Source organism: Armigeres subalbatus, chromosome 3 (genome assembly GCF_024139115.2).
Source record: "Armigeres subalbatus isolate Guangzhou_Male chromosome 3, GZ_Asu_2, whole genome shotgun sequence".
In the NCBI taxonomy this organism is placed as follows: Eukaryota; Metazoa; Arthropoda; class Insecta; order Diptera; family Culicidae; genus Armigeres; species Armigeres subalbatus.
Window position 1 is genome coordinate 105,394,226 of NC_085141.1, and position 17,173 is coordinate 105,411,398.

The 17,173-nt window shown below is 37.1% G+C and overlaps 1 protein-coding gene across 2 annotated transcripts in view; it reads right to left on the reverse strand.

The window, feature by feature from the left end:
- Positions 1–70: 70 nt before the first annotated feature.
- Positions 71–17,173, reverse strand: part of LOC134220265 (zinc finger TRAF-type-containing protein 1 homolog) — a 33,189-nt gene continuing 16,086 nt past the window's right edge. The window contains exons 2-7 of one of the 2 annotated variants that reach the window (XM_062699269.1): positions 13,306–13,364; positions 12,805–13,196; positions 12,550–12,710; positions 12,275–12,477; positions 1,743–1,806; positions 71–1,679 (exon numbers count right to left, since the gene is read on the reverse strand). In XM_062699269.1, coding sequence (XP_062555253.1) covers positions 1,779–1,806; positions 12,275–12,477; positions 12,550–12,710; positions 12,805–13,196; positions 13,306–13,364 — 843 coding nt within the window. In that variant the 3' untranslated portion in view covers positions 71–1,679; positions 1,743–1,778. Of the gene's footprint in view, positions 1,807–12,274; positions 12,478–12,549; positions 12,711–12,804; positions 13,197–13,305; positions 13,365–17,173 lie in introns of both variants that reach the window. The other variant, XM_062699268.1, reaches the window with a different exon arrangement.

Below are 17,173 nucleotides of genomic sequence, written 5' to 3' on the forward strand. Positions count from 1 at the left end.
CTATGATTTCAAACAAGGATATTTCGGATACCGTGTTCTGTCTCCAGCGACAGAAGAAAAAGTCTTCAAATAACTAGAATAAGGGATAAGTTTATTACAGAAGACAAACAAAACGAGCTTATCGGTAGGTAGGATGATGGTAAAAGGATAAAAATCAGGGAAAACATCTTACAAACGACATGTGTGTCCTTATCACTAGTATTACAGCAATCTATATAAATATAATTATGTATATCTCTGAAGCAAAAATGTATAAATGTTGCCTTTCATTTATTAGTAATATTATAGCTGTTGCATATGCCACTCTTCGAAATGGCGAATCATAGAATAGATATACGGTGAAAGCATTTCTTACAACATAGCTTCGCTTTTTTTTTTAAATAAATGATTAGCCAATCTGAAATGAAACGTAGATATTGCATAATAGTGCTCATTGGCTATCGCTGCTGCTGGTACACGACCGATCGCCATCAACAGTACACGAATGGTAAGGAAAGAAAGGACTTACCCTACGTAGGTACTTACATTCGATTCATTGTATCTTTTATACACAATCTGTTATGTATTAAAGTTATTATCACTACACGATGGTGAGACCTTATAAAATAAATTTAAATATAAATATATTTTTACGAGTTTTATTGAACTTTTCATCGCGCTTCGCTAAGTCTACAATGGAAACAAAATCGGAATTTCTGCTACACTGAGTCGTCGCCTTACGATTCGAATATCTCAATTTTTCCGATTATGCCACAAGAGCTTCATTTTATATTCGATGGAAAACTCCGAGTCCAATTTTTCGTTCGAATTATCACACATTTTGGTTAGCGTACAATTGCGGAGACGTGGTTAGAGTGATTGCATAATAAAGTTATTACTCAACGCAGGTAAAATTAAACAAGGATAATACATATGGCGCTCTTGGTTGCATGCAATATTCTCTTTTTTTACAAAATGGCATTTGGTTTGGTTTTTATCGATAAGGGATGCAAGTACCTATTCCAACTGAGATTGATGCCCCCTCGGCAACGGATGATGTAGAATATTATGATATGTGGTAAAACAAAATTCAGCTAAATCGATTCTATTGTTGTACAATGATTTACCGTCCTCAGAACTGGAATCATTCCAGAGAATAAACGATTCAATCAACTTAGTGTCTGCCATTTCTTTATCTAAGAAATTAATGAGATACTTGAAATGTGGTATGTGTGTATGTGTCTGTATGTATGAATGTTTAGCGGTAAAAACCAAAACTGTTGATCATTTGATTAGCATATTACTTACTATTTTTATTCGTTAAAAAACTGTTTCCGATGAGCAGTAATTCGTATTCCAAATGCATGATTTCATGTAAAAAATAAAAATTTTGTGCGATACATTAACCACAAAAAAAAACAAATCTATGTCGACCGTACACAGCTCTGCTGTGACTGACATCTAAATGAGTTAAAAAATATCGTAATCGCGTGTACATTATAAGCACTTAACTGACAAATTTGGTTTCCTGATATTTGTGAAGGTATCATCATGAGCCTGACAAAGACTACTAGAGTAAATAAAATCGACGGAAAAACTAGAGAAAAATCACCTTAAACATTAGGTTACCTTGTAAAAGAGAAACCATACCAGCACTCATCCTATTTTCTTCGTCTGCCTGCTGATACGGCGTGTGTTTGCTAGGTAAGAGAATCCATAACACTAATTATAGTAGCAAATGTTGATGCAACACATATTGTTACCATCACGAATCACGAATAATTTCTCTTAACGGGGAATTACTTGGACGCCAAGAACATGATCAACCTGTAATCAAAGAAAAGAAAGAAGGAAACAAATTACTTGTTGAGCTTTGAAACTACTATTCACCGCTATTACAGTTTGAGTTTAGATGTAGATTGGGAATCTCCCAAGTACCATTGCAACATTCGTTGCATGATACGGCCTTTATTAGCCAACTGCATCAATCCAATTGATCGATCTCGGTACAGATGATCTGATGATTTTCTACCATAACGCCTGTGGTATCAATTCAGAAGGGGGACGTTAATCTTCTTGCCAATGTAACTCTCAACGTCACCCTCCATATACTGCCTATAACTACATAATTGTCCCATCTGGGTTTCTGGGTTTCCTATTCATATTGGACAGTTATGCGATTACAAGCAGTATACCCCCTGAATGTGAAACGATGGTCACGGCTGTCCTTCTTTCTTCCTTTCGTAAATTTAAAACTTTTTGTTGATCATGTTATTCATTACATACTGAATAATCTGATTGCCGGTAAGTTAAAAATTATCTCCCCATTTCAAGCCTGCACGATGGGCCTGGCTGCATAAATATTTTGTCATATTTATGAAATGTTACATATATTATAAGTTATAACTGACAAGAAAATACTCGGATATTCAACCGACATTTCCAGGATGCTTTTCAATACTGGCTATACATGTCCTAAGGCAAGACAAGACAAGACAAGACAAAACCCTCTAAAAACATGACAAAGTTTTTTGCATAGAAGACTTAAACTATTTAACGCATGATTCTTAAACTATATGGGTTAGTTCAATCAAAGTTAATTGTCTATTTTTCGGGTATTGATGGTCCATGGACATTAATTTTAAATGATGTGTATTAGTGGTAGACTGGTGCTTTTAACCAACTTAGTTTACATTTTTACATCTGAGTTTTAAGAACACTGTAAATTAATGTCCATGTTGGGTGGTGCAATACCCGAAAAATAGACAATTAATGACGAATGCTACTGTACCGATATCTACTGTGGTGGTATTCTCGTCTCATAGAATCCACACAGAATCTATTTTTAGATTACTTATTATCTATTTATCGTTTGTCCATATCGTGAATCCATGATGAGCATCGTTTGCCATGAATCCAGTCCGTTGGAAGCATGCCTCCTATAAGAGGATCAGTTCAGAGTTCAGTTCAGAGTCAGTTGCCGTCAGGTAGTCAACACGGTCAGATGCGTTCCCCATTACGCCGCTATACTACTCCTACACTTCTGGCAATTGACAAGGGGTTGATGGAGGGGCTGGGAATGACCATCCGTTTATAAAGCGAAAGTGTAGTGGACTTCTAAAAGTTAGGAAGTGTCCACCATTGGGAGGTGTACGGTGCTAGGGGATCTCCCCCCTTATATTTCTGTAGTCTGTCCGATATGCGATCGTTTCGGCTCATTCGGAAGATCTATATAGAGTAAGGCGGGACAAGATGGATCACGGAGTAAGATGGGTCTGGGCCGTTTTTGTGCATCGTATACATTTAAATGTGAAGATTACGGCTTTGTAGGAGGAATTCTAGAAGGTTCTACTTTATTGTCACTCGATTTGATGATAAAATTTCATTTCGGTAGAGTATGGCAAGGTAAAATATTTTTCCACATTGCTTCTTATGCGAAGTACACTTCGGCATTTTTAGTAATATAGTGAAAGTATCATAAGTAATGTAGGTGATGTTGTTCTAACTGCGTTGAAATAAATAAATTTGATCAAAAATTAGCCATTCTAACATGAACTTGCAAATGGGCAAGATGGGTAAGCACATACTGAAGGGCATAGATCGAAATCAAAACATATTTTCCATTGCTGATTTAAGCATTTTAAGGTTTCTTTTAAGCATAATGGTATAATTTGTTTATTATACATGTATAATATAATGTATTATAAGAAAGCAATACACGAACGCCTGGTTTTCATAAGAAATTTCAGACATTTTTAAATGTAGAGCCATTTCATCATCCAAAGCTTGAAAATTCTTTTTTATTCAATAAAATCATTGACAATAAAGCTATCTATCTTTGTAAAATTTAATATTGGGAATAAAAACAATATTAATTGCAGAATTTAAAGATGACCCATAGACTTCTACTAATGACTCAAAATGAAACTCATTTTTTTGGAGTTTGAACATAGTAGTCGGTAGCATTGGATGTGTTTTTTTGTTGTGCTGTCGTTTTGACCCTTCCTTCGGAAGTGTATATAATTTCACTTTGTATGCGTTACGCAGGTGTGTTACGTATTGATCTATCCATAAATATAGTGAATTATTAAATAAAATGTATGGTATTTTAAACAAATTCATTTTGACATTGAAAATATAATTATAACAAATGATATGACATGGAATTATGCCTATTTTTCCGATTTGTTTCAAAGAAACAAATGATTTTAATTGAGGAACATATAGAAGCATGTACAAAAAAATCTTCTCAGAAAAGCAAAAAACGTAAAAATTGAAAGGGATTTCAAAAATTTCTTCAGTGGAAGCTAGATAGCAAATGTGAGCATATTTTGAGACACTAATAGATCACTTGTATGCATGTATGTGTGCGTATGTGAGCAAATTCTGAAATTTACTACCATAAAAATCTCGCTCATTTTTAAGGTATTGAACAAGTTTAGTTTTACCAAATTAGGCATCCATAAGGCGAAATATATGTTAATGACTGATTTAGTTAGTTCTGGATTAATTAATATCGAGGTCTCTGGAAATTACGAGTACAATATATGCAACCAGCGTTACGATAGTTACTAACCATGTCACAATAGTTATTCAATTCGACGAGCGCCTTATAGATAGGCAGCATGAAGTACAGTACGTTATCATTCGTTGAGTTGTCACTCAACACATGACATCCGCCTTTGGGTAGGCAATTATTTTGTCATTTTCACGGTAAATCACCGTGGGAAGCTGAGTAGTTTTATCTCGGTTTAAATACTGGAGTCTGGAAAAAAAATCCTTATAACTAAGGAAGGGTCAAAATCTCACTGTAGGTGGATTAATCTGGGTTTTTTCATTAAATTTTAAAGGAGCAAAAGTTTTGACATTCGATGTCAAGTATCGTAGATTTCAGGTGAAATGCAATGAAGCAATGGATTGGTGTGACCTTTATTATCAAGAGACCCGACGACGATGTGGATCAAGAATAAGAGATTCATGCTACATCCTAGATAACGAAAACCTACAAAAACGAAGAATATCATGAAGAAAAGGATGGAGCATGACAAAGTACGACGTTGGATCTCCATTATAATCAACAACGGATCCACAAGTTCTACCCACTGCTCTCCGGGAACTGGCATTTACCAGCTAAGTGATTACTTTTATTTGATTTGTTTTATAGTTGATTTTCTTATAGAATACTGGAAATGGCCCATTTTTAAGCCCTCTCCCAACACAATTATTATGGACGGAAGACTGAAAGTGTGCTCTTTCCGGGACATATGTGTTTTTTGCGGGGGTGTGGGACTGCACACAGGGCTAGTAGAATTAGATGCATAAAAGAAAATTTTTTACACATTTTTCTCGTTGCTATTCATATAAATTAATCATTTGTGAATAATGTTTGCACATAATATTTGTACCTTTTTGTGCGTGAAGCCGTTATTTCACATAAGGCTGTATTTTGGAGTCATAATTGAGTAGTTTTTAGTCAAAGGAGAATACTTTACTGTCTTCTGTGTGAAACCTTTTTTATTGCAGTGTTGGGCATCGGAATAATTCACCCTGCTTATCTATGTGTAACGATTATGGCTATATAGCATTTTTGGAAAATCTTGGCTCAAAGAAAATTTCGTTCTATTTTTCGCTTTACTCGACTGTGAAGACATTCGAAAATATCACCTGGCATCCCTGATATCGTACGGTGTTGCAACTGTTTCCGATTGTCTAACGAGGAACGAACGCGAAAATGTTGAGATCTCTATAATTCATACATATATTTTTTGATGAGTTTGATATTTATATGACTGCCGATTCTGTTTTTTTCTGCAGGATCATAAGCCATGAGTACACGTTTTTTACTTTGTTTGGTATTATCCAGCTTTCCACGCTCGCCATAATGGCGGCTGCTATAAATCATTTTGACGTTTACTGCTTCCGACGCTGAATTGATACCGACGCTTAGTGGTATCACAGCAACAATTTCACGTTGTTTATTTGATGAAAGCAGAAACAACAATTTGCATTTGAAACGGTAAAAAATGGTTATTGTCTAATAGGAAAATTCGTATATTTTAGGACGGATGCATGAAAATTTTCATTTGACGAATGTGCAAGATCAAGATGCTAATACATGTTGCGGAAATAACAAGGATTTTGTTAAGATCTTTATTGCGCCCTCATTTTCGGAATAATTTTGCTTGCGTTACACGATCCACATCGAAATTAACGGTAGTCCGAAAGACCCAGTGCTGCCTGTCACCGCCACTAGGTCTCATCGTATTTTGTCAAAGCAACAATGGCTTCATTTGTAGGACTATTACATTCCAGGTGTGTCGCTGGTTCTGATTGTCGTGAATATTAACACCGAGTTGAAGATTTTCTCGCAATCAGCCTCACTTCTTCTTCTTCTTCTTATTGGCATTACATCCCCACACTGGGGGACAGAGCCGCCTCGCAGCTTAGTGTTCATTAAGCACTTCCACAGTTATTAACTGCGAGGTTTCTAAGCCAAGTTACCATTTTTGCATTCGTATATCATGAGGCTAACACGATGATACTTTTATGCCCAGTCGAGACAATTTCCAATCCGAAAATTGCCTAGACCGGCACCGGGAATCGAACCCACCCACCCTCAGCATGGTCTTGCTTTGTAGCCGCGCGTCTTACCGCACGGCTAAGGAGGGCCCACCCACTAGATTCCTGAGTATTCTGCAACTTGTAACGCAGAGGGATCTATTGATGTTTTTGTGATCGGCCGATTACTTTCCGGATGTACCACGTGGACCGGATGAGCGCATTATTCACATAAATGTAGTAATAAACATGGACGGCTTGGTATGTTTGTTACACAACCTTCGCACATTTGTTTTGCATGTGTACAAATGCACATATTTTTAATTAGTCTTGCTTTAAATAAATTTAACATTTACAACTCCGAGAAGATGCTTCAAAGCTTTGTATAAGAAATTATATTAGAAATCAAATTAGAAATAAGCAAGTTCAATAAATTTCAATAGGCAATGTGTATCTGATTAAAATATTTGTTCCGATATTGAATTATTCTATTAATTGAAACTAGTCTGTGTACTAAAGAGGTATAATCGCTCTATTTTTTTTGTTTCATTATTTAGCCCAACCTTCAAAAATTTCATTGTTTCGTCATAGCAATTAATTTTTTTCTATTATGTTATCGATCTTATATTAATATTCCCATTTTTTCTCATTCTCGTAACCATTTTCCTGTGCAGTGACAGTTTACTCTAAATCTCGACTTGACGGTGCGATCTTGAGGGAATGGTTTTTTTTTCCTTGTTTCAATAGCAGGGAATATTGGAAAACTACAGCAGTTTCAGTAAAAGATTGGTTTCAACACCAGGAGAAGCACCGAACGTTAAAATCCGGCCTTAGAGACATTTTAATTGATTCGAAATTGGATCGCAACAAGGGGACTAGCACAAGTTTTTTCAAGCCGATCTTGTGCGGTTTTGTCGTATTTTTGACAGAATGTGTCGTCTTTGTAGGGACTTTTCGGCTTTAGAAACTTTCATGATTCTATTCGAATTGCAAGTCGAAATGGTTCCGTGCTTCAGAAACACTCCACAGTAAACTATTCAATGGCTGAGAATCGAGATTGGTGTATTTTTAACTTTTTTGTGTGAACCCTCTGTGACTCCTTGCCGTACTTGAAATATTCAATGTTTAAACGCTGGGACCTAAAATTATAAAATTTTGCAATTAATAAAATAGAACGGCACCTACACCAATTGCTGATCGTTTTTTCTACCCGAAGTAAATAAACAAAGTCAAATGGTTACTGGGATACCGTTCAGCGTCGAAATTAATTAGGCGTCGGAAGCAGTTACTGTCAGAATTATTTATAGCAGTCGCCATTATGGCTAGCGTGGAAAGCTGGATACATTTAATATCTTATCAGAATTTCCCTTTCATTCTTCGAGATGATCTTGTCTATTGGATTTCGTGTAATTATTTATTTTTATTTTTGTAGAATTGAAAGACTGCAATCCGAGTTGCGAGGTACAAATTATCTAAGTTCCTATAAGTGTTCTCCGCGTTTCGAGAAGACCGCGTTTCGATCGTACTCCGAGATCAATATATTCAAGTACTGAAATGCAAATGGTTCGTGTTAATATGTAAAAACCGTCCGAGGCTCGAAAGGCAAATTTTTTGACGCTCGAAATAAAACATTGTTCGAGTTTCGTAAAATGATTGTTCTAGTATAGATTTAATTATCGCTAAGATATTGATAATTTTTCCTCGCGTTAGATGAATATAAAACCATCACGATAACTGATTATCGCGGACAGTTAAAAGATTAATTAGCAATAGCGCTACCGGAGCGATTGATTGTCTGCCCTTACGTTGGGTGAACAAGAACACAACAAAATACGTTGTAACAGATCTATGCTTTGTTCTCGCGTCAACATTAACATGCTAGTTACTTGGATTACATCACTTACCAAGGAGAATCCTGATCTAAGTAATGACACTTCTTTTCCCTACTTACAATACTCCTTCCTGTAATAACCGTAGAGATGCAGACGATTCGTCGGTCTCTAAAACAACGGTTGTTTTACTAACATTCCTTCCCTTCCCTAGATGATCGTAAGGACGTGGCCGGCGCCGTTATTAACCCATTAAAAGTTGAGCTTTCGGAACGTGCACATTGAGGATGGAGTTCTAATCCCAAGTCCCATCTGATGGTTCCCTGTGCAATTCCGCTAGTTCTGGTTAATCACGGAGTAGCAACTACGAATTGTACGGTCATCTCATGCTCATGCTCAAAATGAAACTCATTATTTTTTTGTTATTTCACACCCCTGCACTATGGGAGAAAGGGTGGCCATTGATCGGAAAATTTACTATCTCCAATTTGTCCAATTTATATATCATATGAAAGTATATACACTTGATAAGAGAATAGGAAAATATTGAAGCGCTGTTGTTACGTCCAGCAGTCAGCCTCTTGTTAGATTGTTAGCTTTATATGTAGACGAAGAATCAGAAGGAATAAATTTTGGCTGTTACGCCCTTTTTAAATGTTTGTCTAGATGTTATGTAGACCAACATTTGAAAAGGGCGTAACAGCCAAAATTTATTCCATCTGATTCTTCGTCCACATATATAGCTTTATATGTAGACGAAGAATCAGAAGGAATAAATTTTGGCTGTTACGCCCTTTTCAAATGTTGGTCTAGTTATGAAGTCAATTTTTCTTCAAATATAAGGTTTTATATACCATTTTAAAGCTTAAAACTTTAGCTTTCCGATAGTTTGGTTTGTTTTGCACGCGAAGATTAATATCATAAAGTTGGTCCCGCAAACCTAATGTCCCCAAATTTCCCCATATCTGTAAATGAGGGATTGAAATATAACCCTAGTACCACCTTTTAGTGAGTGATTTGCTTGCACATATTTGCGCTTTTACGAGAACGCTGCTATCAACGTTTTCTTGAAAATTGTGGTTTTTATTCTCTATACCTCGTAATAATTTGAAAATGAACAACATTATTACTAGAAATATGCTATTTTATGCATGCTGTATTGGGAATATACTTTATAAAAACCGAATTTTGTTTTTTCGCTGGTGACATTTTTTGAAGGGTTAACGGTGGCCTTCCATTCACATAATATATGTTGTATAGAAACAGTTTTCATTGAAAATTCAATTTTGGCCACCCATTTGTATGAGAATTCCCCATAGTGCCCTGGCTTACAGATTACAAGCTATTTTTACAGATCCACGTTGAAAAGTTGTATAAAAATGTTTCTGTTTTGAGGCATTTAGGGTTCGCCTTAGACGACCCATCTTGTCCCATCCTACCCTACATAAAAATGTATTTCTGTTTGTCTGATCCTTATGTACTCGGAAACTACTGAACCGATTAGCGTGAAATTTGTATAAGGCCGGGGAAGGTTCTTAAGATGGGTCGAGCCCCTTCCCTCCTTTAGAAAGGGGGCTCCCATACAAATGAAAAACAAAAATTTCTTCATAATAATAATAACTTCATTCATAATAATGAATAAATCTTGAAATTTTTGATAAAACATATGCTCTTCGGAATGTTGGCTAAATTTGTCCATTTTTGATCCAAAATTAACCTTTTTGTCCAAAATTAACCTAAATATTTTATGCCTTTTTTTACCAAAATGTTTCAACAACCAAAAGCAATATTTGTCATATCTTTAAAGTTTAATTATACTACTTTATCGACGGATTCGTGCAATACTGACAAATCAAAGTCAAAATTTTATATTTTCAGGAACAACGATTTGAATTTTTGACTCAAAAAAGAAACTTCTATATTTTTGTGCATGTGTTAATACAAACAAATTAGTTTTCAAATTTGGAAATTCGCTTAATATTAATATATTGTGAATAGAAGATAATGTCGAAACAGCTGTTAACACTTTTTACAGTGATATGGAAATGCTTATTAATTTATTACTGCTGATTCCTCGTCTACATATATAGATATATATGTGGACAAAGAATCAGAAGGAATAATTTTTGGCTGTTACGCCCGTTTCAAATGTTGGTCTTGAATATCATCTTCTAAACTCAGACGTACATGTTCATGATAGAATTAGAGGCGAAAGTATAGAATTGATAGTTCCGTTAGGTTACGGCAGACATGAAAAATGTTTTTATAGAAGTCGATTTGAAAGCGAGCGGAGGGCAATATTTGTGATGGCACATATCGCACGACCTTTCTTCTGCCAAACTCCCGTATGAAGTGGGAAGAATATCAGTGTGGATGCTGATATATCTCCACTTTTTACAGATAATTATCTGACATTAAAAAAAAAACTCCATTAAAGCGAAAATGACGTCATAGCAAAAATGAAGACCTGATTTGGTATAAGCGAGAAATTAAGAACTCAAGAAATCGCAAGCAAAAGGCACACAAAATTTACAAAAGTAGTAGCAGTAGTGAAAAATTATTATATTACATATTACGCTTTTTGACTGCGCTCAACTGCCGAGACGGCCATATTAAAAAAATGGCGGAAAATCAGTTTTTTTCTCAAAACAATTTTGACGTATGTAATTAAATTTCAGTAAAATATTCGATTTGGTGGGTCACGTGCCCCAGCTTAACTCCTCCAGTGATTAATAGTGCTTATAAAATGTTGCATACTGAACTTATTCTTCCAGAAAAGATTTCCGATTATCAGTGCATATAACAGCACTGAATGCGTGAAAACTCTGCTCAATATTTTCGAACCGCAAAAACACTAATAAACCGTCAAACTAAAAAATATATAGTTTATGATTTGTATTTAGTAGAGTTTGTTTATAAGTTGATAAAAATAAGCGAAAAATGTGAGTTTCGAATCAAAACGAGAGAAATTTTCAGGCTTTCAATGTAGAGTGGTGTAAACATGTTGGATAAAACTACAGGTGATTTGTTTTAACTTGTTACAATCGGCGATGCGAAAATAGTGACTTTAGTGACCATTTTTCGAAAAATACTAATTTTAGTGACTTTTGGATGTGAATAGTAACTTTTTAGTGACTATACTCAAAATAGTAACTCACTAAAAAGTGACATGCTAGCAGCCCTGTTTTTGTTTTTACTTTTGAGTTCATGAACATGGTTCATTGCTACAACGACGCGATCTGCGAAATTCGGAGAACACATTTTCTTGGGGTTTCTCTGAAATTCAAACGAATCGAATAGAGATGATCTTCACACAAGGTTGACGAGTACCTTCAGTATCATTATAAAATATTTGCGCACTGTCTATGATAGAGTGCTCAAGAAAGTGTTTTCTAATATAGGGGGAAAGACGGCTTTGGCAGGTTTTGTTCTATTATTGGCAGGGGGGTTTTTGTCGACCAAACTTTATGAAATTTGGCCACAATATACTTTGATATGCAAAGAATGTTTAGGCCGAATTTGAGCATACTCAGTCATAAAAAACCCCCTGCCAATAATAGAACAAAACCTGCCAAAGCCGTCATTCCCCCTAATTATATTTAAAAAAAATTTGCGTTCTTATTTAGAATTCCCACTACTCCCACAATTTCCTAATCAGGGTTCACCTTGAATATGTGAACACCTGTCAAATTATTAAACATACACTTTGAAGATCATTACAACTAAGCAATAAGGAGCCATCCACAAAGTCCGTCACGCCTCTAGGAGGGAGAGGGGCTCAGGACACCGTGACAATCCATACCAAAATTTTAGAGGTTTGTAACAAAAAGCTTGACGAGAGGGGTTTGAAAATCGCCAATTTTTGCGTGGCGTACTTTATGGATCTTCCCTAAGAACAATGAACGTACCTGAAATTGATCGCCTTCGCCGCCAACAATCGATTGCACTCGGCCGTATCCGGCAACGGCAGCAGCTTGAACGGACTCTCCGTTTCAGTTTCGGTGAAGTCATGCTTGTAGATTTGCGTGTTCGCTTTGATGTCCGAGAATGGACCCCGCAGCACAAAGAAGTGCATCGGCAGGGGGCTGGTGGTTTTCGACTTCAGAATGAGCTAAAAACGTTGAAAAATACGTTAGTTCATTGGCCAAATTTTCTTAATCTTTCATGAAATTGTGTATCCTACCTGATAGGTGATATCCCGCTCACACGACTGGTGCGGGTCACGCTGGCTTTTGTTGATGATCGACTTGACCACCCACTGGTGGTTGAACGCGGAGAATCGGGAAGTCTCGTAGTACAGACGGTGTACGTACTCATCGGTACGGTATGGCTTCATCTGGAGGTCTGTAATGATGAAATGCGCACAAAAAAGAACAAGAAAGCAAACATCAAGTTAGATCAAATCGAAAAATTATCAAAATGACGCTCTGGGGTCTACCATTGAAGATAATTTTCTCGTAGCTCAAGAGATCAATCAGCGTGAGGAAGAGCTTTTTCTCCTCGGCCGCCCGGGCGTCGTGGGCTTGCAGGGCAACCATAACCTCAGCTCCCGATTTCTTCGGATGGGTGCAGTTGGCTTCGTGGGAAGGGACCTCGTGCGTCGGACCGCGCCATTGGCATCCGATGCGGGCAAACTTGCACTCGGTCGGTCGTTCTTCGCACTCGTTGCTCTCGTGGTACTCGATCGACTTATTGGGGAACTCGTTGCCACAGTACTGGCACTCACTGGGCAGCTCGGAGACTGCCTTCTCCACGGCCAGGTTGCGCGAAGAAGTGTTCTTGCTGATCTCGGTGCGACAATTCGGGCAGGTCGCGTTCTGATCACGCAGTCTGCGTCGATTATTTTTCAAGAGGGAGAAAAGAAAAACCAGACATTCAAGGATGGATAGTGGCGAACGCTGGGTGCCGGGTAGCGTTGCGGGCTCGGGCGGATACTTACCTGCCATCCGCCAGCAGGTGAGTGAAACATCCGGCACACATCAGATGTCCCATGGTACACTAGTGGGAGGGACGTTATTGGTCGGACAAGCGAGAAGAAAAGAAAGAAACGCAATTGGTTAGTTACGATTGGGGAAGTTTTCAGTCCTGCTGTTCAGTGACGTCCTTTGCATACATAATTTGTATGTACAATATTGAAAGCGATTCCGAAAAGTGTACAAAAAATTAAAAAAATATTTTCTATCGAAAAAGGGCAAATTTTTAAAATTTTGCTCATAAACAACAAACATAGTACGAAGATTGTGAGTTCGGGAAAAACTTACTAAAACAACCCAACCTGTAGGGGAAAGAAAAAGAAAGAAAAAGGAAAAATAGCTTCGATTAAAACACGTCAGATTCTTCTGGGTGGATTCATCTTTCTTTTCTTTCCTGGCGCTCTGCCCATTGTTTGTTGTGATATCTGGCTTCCTGGCTTTCAACGAACGAAGGGTGGAGGACTTGCTGTGTTAACTGAGTTAACATGCTGGGGTGAAACGAAGCGGAGGAACAATTCAACTTGTCTTAACTAGTAATTAGTGAACGAAAATGAAAAGATAGCGGTTTTCAATTTACCTCGAACGTTTATTTCTTTGCTTTATTCCGTTGTACACTTTTTTTAAGGTAAATCTTCTTATTCCTTTTAAAATTGTATTAATCATGATCACACTGATATGAAACAAATTGCGATGTACAATTTAAATAACATTAAAACTTTGGCGTTGAATAACTATTATTGCTGAGCGTATTTTTTTTAACTTTTTAGATCCTATGAAACTTTAAGACTAATGAATAATGATCTCACATTGTATTTTCTATTTAAATATTTTCAATTGATCCTACAAATAATATCTTCCATAAACAGCAATATTGAATGCTGAAATCTTCCAATTTACATAATACTGGAACTATGTCAGTTGAAAATATTTTACAATCTTTCTTGCGTCAATCTACGACAAATAATGATCATTTCTAACAAAGACAGAAATATGAAAAGTCTTCTAATTGATATAAATGGACGCTGGCTTTCAATTCACGGGATTTGCAGTCTGCTAGTTCCTACTGACAATGGCTGCTAATAGACTGTGTAGACAAGTGCTGAGAGTAGAATGCAAAGCCTGTGAGTCAATTAAAGCCAGCGCCGGAGAAACATTCTTCCTTGCATCCATAAACGAGCATCCATTTTCCTTTTACGTTCCACAATGAATGGCAGCAGAGCGGTACACAGAACACACACATCACACCTACCCATGTCAAGCAACGATCAAAAGTTTTTTCCACACATTCCAACGCGATGCGTTTATTTAACACATTTCAAATTATTTAGATTATATTCACTTTTTCAGACACTCAATTACACACTCTTCCGGGCAGAATCAGAGAAACACGCAATACTATGCCATAAGGACTGTTGTTCTACACACTGTGCAAAGAAAATCTAAATTATCAGCGCGAGCCTGTGTGGTATTTTAACAGATCGAAATGGTACACAAAGAGCAAACTTTTTTTTTTAATAATGTAGGCCAGCTCTGATAGACGAATTGAGGCCCCCTCAGCCTAGCGGTTAGAGCGCATCTACAAAGTAAGACCGTGCTCAGAGTGGCTGGGTTTGATTCCCGACTTCCCTGGGCATGACAGTATCATCGTGTTAACGCCATGATACACCAAACCAAAAATGGTAACTTGTCTTAGAAACCTCGCAGTTATTTATTTATTTCTCTATTCGATATATTTATGAAACTTAAAAACTGCAAAGGTGCTTTATGAACACTGAGCAGGCTTATTTTCTGGATTTATCAGCACCATCCGAATCCGAAGAAGCTAGAACCGATACGCATTGATCGGATGCATTCATTGATATTTTCCCAATAGGAATTTTTATTTCCATACAATAGTATCTGATAGTAATAAATGCAATGACCGAAAATTCAAATGAGCTCGATTAGATTGCTTCTAAATAGACTTTCTTAAGGATTTGACCCCCACTAAATTACACCCCCTACTTAGTCATTCATACTCATAGCCAAAGTTTCAAAGACTCTGCCACATAACTCTGCTCTAACCCAAACAACAAGATTCAGTAGAACCAAGCGTATAACATGGCTGTCACGTGTTAGCTTACTGTAAACATATGACGGCGATATCGAGACCAAGCACACGCATGCCGCTGGGGAAAATGGTGCAAAATGCATCTGTTGTTAAATTTTACAACGTTTTGTCACTGTGATTAAAACGTTTCAATCTACTGATTTAAACTGACCGGAATAATTAGCTTTGGTTAGTGTAGATAGGTAAAACGAATGTGATAGATTTTTTCATTTTCTAATAAGCCGTTCAATATTTCAATAAGATTGCCTTAAATAACACAAATTAGATGCAAACAACTCTTACAAAATTACTCTATTTTTATAAGACAATCATGATATCAGGATGAGGAATAAAAGTAACATTGAAAAAGTTAAAATATTGAATATTATACAAGCATACATGTTACACCATGTTCCCTTTGAATAAACCGACTAGGATATGAGCGAGTACGAAACTTCAATGACAAAATGCGGCATTCGATAGCAGTGCTAATAAAAGGCACGTGTATTCAAAATAATTAAACCTTTTTATCGTGAATGTCGTAAGACAAGATTTTGTTCAAGGCAGTGTTTTTTATCTTTCCAGACATTCCCCACTTCTTTGTAAATTATTCATTAGCAGAAGGATCTGCAATATACAAAAATTTACGTGTTTAAGTCATTCTCCGATTTTCGACAGTATATGATACAAAAACACGTCAACATCTCGCAAAATAACTATGATGCAATCGCCACACTAAAAAAAGTTAAAAATGCACATGATTATTGAAATAGAAGTCACATTTTCTCGTAAAACTGGCTGTCCTTGAAAGATGTGGAAACACGTTTCTAAAACAACCTACACAAGAACAGCCGACGAACGTGAAGGCGTCCCCAGAGTCTCTCGAAAAGGGAAAACCTGTCCCCAGAGAGGGTGATTTGCTCGCCAGATGCAATCCCTATCGTCAAACCTCACATTCAATATTGTCTAATTATCGAACAGCATTTTCGCTCGCCAGTCGAATGGTTTATTTCTCGCATTTCAAGTGACCCAACTCGAGACAGTCAAGAGATATTCGATAGCCCCCACACTTGGCGCCGATTCGGTAGACAGTGTGGCGAACATTATTTTCACAAAATATCCACTAGGCATCGAAAGCAGACGAATGGATGGCGTCGTCGCTGGCGACGGAAAACGAGCTGTTGCTATTGACCGTATAGGAGAGTATTTTCACAAATTCCAAGTGCCATGTGGCAGTTTCGGTGCGATTCTTGCGATGATAATTATGTTTTCTTTTTCTTGGGAACAATTCATGATGAACGGATTGACGTTTTGTGGAATAGTATCGGAACGACAAATTACGTCACCCGCATTTTTCCTCACTGCATATGAGTACATCGCATGGAATGAATTACCTACTTTCGACTTTGTGTTGTTGTTTAATGTTCTTGGTAGCGAGACTCGCCCATAAGTTTAGAGAAGGTCATTAAACCTAAGCATCCGTAAAGAAACATGGACCAAACTGCTGGTTCTCGAATACACGATCTAATTTTAGAAAATTTATCAGACTCTAAGGGAAGCAAAAATGTTCCACCTAAGTACCGAGTGCTTCTGCTTCTCGCCAGTTGAACGACACAACCAAAGGCGCTGTAAATAACCAAATACCATGCTGCCACGCCAAGGCCTTGCGCGTGGAGCCAGTTGTTCGTTGTCTTCTGATGATGATCTACCCTAGCGAATCGCACACGCATCAATCCAACATATGT